Raw genomic sequence first — 2,715 nt, 5'->3', positions numbered from 1 at the left:
AGCTTGTGGCGAATCCCCCCAAATCACTCAGATGGAGGTCTGTCCCTCAGCTGCTTCTCTTGGGGGCCCCTGGGGGCCCCTGGGGGCCCCCGGGGGCCCCCAGGGCCTCTGGGGGCCCCCAGGGGCCCCACAGTCCCATGGGGGCGGGGGCCCCACAGAGGGGCCCCCGCAACAGCAGCCAGAGCAGTTTTGCTGTTCAGGGAGGAGGGGGGGCATTCGTCTGTAGATAGACGTTGCTGCTACTGCACCCTTTTGTATTTATATTGCTGCTGCTGCTTGTGCTGCTGCTGCTGCTGCTGCTGCTGCTGCTGCTGCTTGTGCTGCTGTGTTGCAGGCGCGGCCTGAGTACAGTGGGGTGTGTTGGTATCCTTCTGTTCCTCCCCCTCGTCGTTTGTCTGCTGCTGCGTTTGCTGCTCGGCTAGCTATGTGGGGGGCCCTGTGGCAGCAGCCAGTGTTCTCAGCAGCAGCTACCTGGCTGCGCCGTGCTGCAGCAGCAGCAGCAGCAGCAGCAGAAACAGCAAGGGCAGCGGAGCCAGCTGCTGCTGCTGCTGCTGCTGCTGCTGCTGCTGCTGCGGGGGAAATGATGGTGCTCATCGATGTGAGGCCCCACACCCAGTTTGCTGTTGCGCGGCTTCCTTACTCTTTGCATTGGCCGCTGCAGGACCTTCTGAGTTACATAAACAGCAGACAGCAGCAACTTGCTGCTGCTGCTGCTGCTGCTCCTGCTGCTGCTGCTGCTGCTGCTGCTGCTGCTGCAACAGCAGCAGCAACACGGGAGGTTGAGGAGCCTTGTGAGAGACACTGGCGCGAGGTATGCATCCACGAGATAACAGAATGCTCTGCTGCTGCTGTTGCTTCACTTTGCTGCAGCATCAGCAGCAACAGCAACAGCAGCAGCAGCAGCAGCAGCAGCTGCAGGGGCAGCGTCCTACAGCAGAGTATAGAGTGTTATGGTGTGAGGCTGAGGGTGGGGTTGTTGTTATTGTGTGTATATGCTCAGGAGACATCCCTGCTGCTTATGCATCTACTGCAGCTACCCTCCCCCCCCCCTTTCTTTCTGTCTCCTTCTCTTGCTTTTGTTTTTATATGCCGACGAGGAAAAGACTCAGCCATAGCAACAGAAGCAGTGCATGCGCTGCTGCACCACCCACACCACCGGAGCAAACAGGGGGGCCCCCCGGACGGGGGCCCCCCAAGGGGGGGGCCCCCAAGGGTCTTTAACCTTGACAGGGGCCTCGAGGGCCTCGTAGACGAGGGCCTCATTCGTATGCCTGTACCCTGAGGGGCCCCCTGGGGGTTGGGGGCCCCCCTCTGTTGTGGCTTGCTTGGGGCCCCTGCTCTTCTGGCTGGGGGCCCCTGGTGATGGTTTGTTCATAACGTTCAGGGTACTGTCACTGGGGGGCCCCCGCCGGGGGGCCCCCTCAAGGGCCCCGCGGGGGGCCCTCAGGGGCCCCGCGGGGGGCCCTCAGGGGCCGCCAAGCAGCCGTAGGGGAAATTTCGTAGCATCCTAGCGGACCCATTGGGCCGTTGAGTTTGCTGCTGCACCTTGTCTGCCAGTGCAGCCGCTGCTGCAGCTGCAGCAGCGACAGGTCTTTTCGGGTGTATGTACAGCTGCGGTGACTGGAGAGAGGAAGCAAATGTAGTCAACTGAGGTAGGGGCAACGAAGAAGAATACAGAGAGCAGCAGAAACAAACAAAGCAAAAAGAAGAGACAGAAAGAGAAAAAGAAAAAAAAAGAAAGAAAGACAGTGATACAAACAAATAGAGACACAAGGAGACACGTACACCTAGCTCCGATACATTCATCTACTTATATATATATATATATATATATATATATATATATATATATATATATATATATATATATATATNATATATATATATGTATATTATATATATATATATATATATATATGAACATATCTCTACATCTATATATCTATATCTAGATATCTACATAGCTACACATATCTCCTCTATACAAAACTGTCTCCTCTATACAAACTGTCTCCTTTTTACAAACTGTCTCCTTTTTACAAACTGTCTCCTTTCCCTTCTTGTTTATTGTCTCCTCAAACGGAGACACCGCATCCACCGGACCCTCGCGCTGCACTTGCGCAAGAAATAATCTCAGTGCAGCAGCAGCAGCAGCTGCTGCTGCTGCTGCTGCTGTTGCTGCTACTGCTGCTGTTGCTGCTGCTGCTGTTTCTGCTGCTGCTCTGATGCTGCTGCTGCATCTGAGGACATGAAGAGCGCGATGCCCCCAGGCAGGTGCTCCCAGGGGGGCCCCCAGGAGAGACCCGGGGGGCCCTGGGGGCCCCCAGGGGCCCCTAGGGGCCCCCGGGGGGCCCCCAGGGCTTAGCTCAGTCATTCTTCTGTTTGTACTTCAAACTCTTCGTCGCTGCTTTGCTCCTCTACCCACTCCTGTGAAAAAGGAGACAAAAAAGAGACAAAAAAGAGACAAAAAAGAGACAAAAGGAGACAATAAGGAGACAGTAAGGAGACAACAAACAAAGAGACAGAGATAAAGCAAAACCCCACAACAGAGAAACATATAAAACAAAAGAAAAAACAATAAAAACAAACACACTGCATGCATGCATGCATGCATGCATGCATGCAGATATACACGTACCCCAAACCTCTCTAAGTTCATTTCTTCTGTGGCCTTGGCGGGGGCCTCGGGGCCCCCGGGGGCCCCGGGGGCCCCCG

General features: G+C 54.9%; 1 protein-coding gene across 1 annotated transcript in view; it reads left to right on the top strand.

The window, feature by feature from the left end:
* The window catches only part of EMH_0027110 (molybdenum cofactor synthesis protein, putative), a gene marked incomplete at both ends in the record, with an annotated part of 4,833 nt that extends 3,551 nt beyond the window's left edge, over positions 1–1,282 (top strand). The window contains 4 exons of the mRNA XM_013493988.1: positions 3–37; positions 335–598; positions 871–967; positions 1,098–1,282. Of these exons, the coding sequence (XP_013349442.1) occupies positions 3–37; positions 335–598; positions 871–967; positions 1,098–1,282 (581 nt within the window). The remainder of the gene's footprint in view (positions 1–2; positions 38–334; positions 599–870; positions 968–1,097) is intronic.
* Between the last annotated feature and the right edge of the window lie 1,433 nt (positions 1,283–2,715).

This window comes from Eimeria mitis, genomic scaffold (genome assembly GCF_000499745.2).
Source record: "Eimeria mitis Houghton genomic scaffold, Emh_scaff1000, whole genome shotgun sequence".
NCBI lineage: Eukaryota > Apicomplexa > Conoidasida > Eucoccidiorida > Eimeriidae > Eimeria > Eimeria mitis.
The sequence above is the reverse complement of the archived record's forward strand: the minus strand, read 5'-3'. Positions and strand labels throughout refer to the sequence as shown.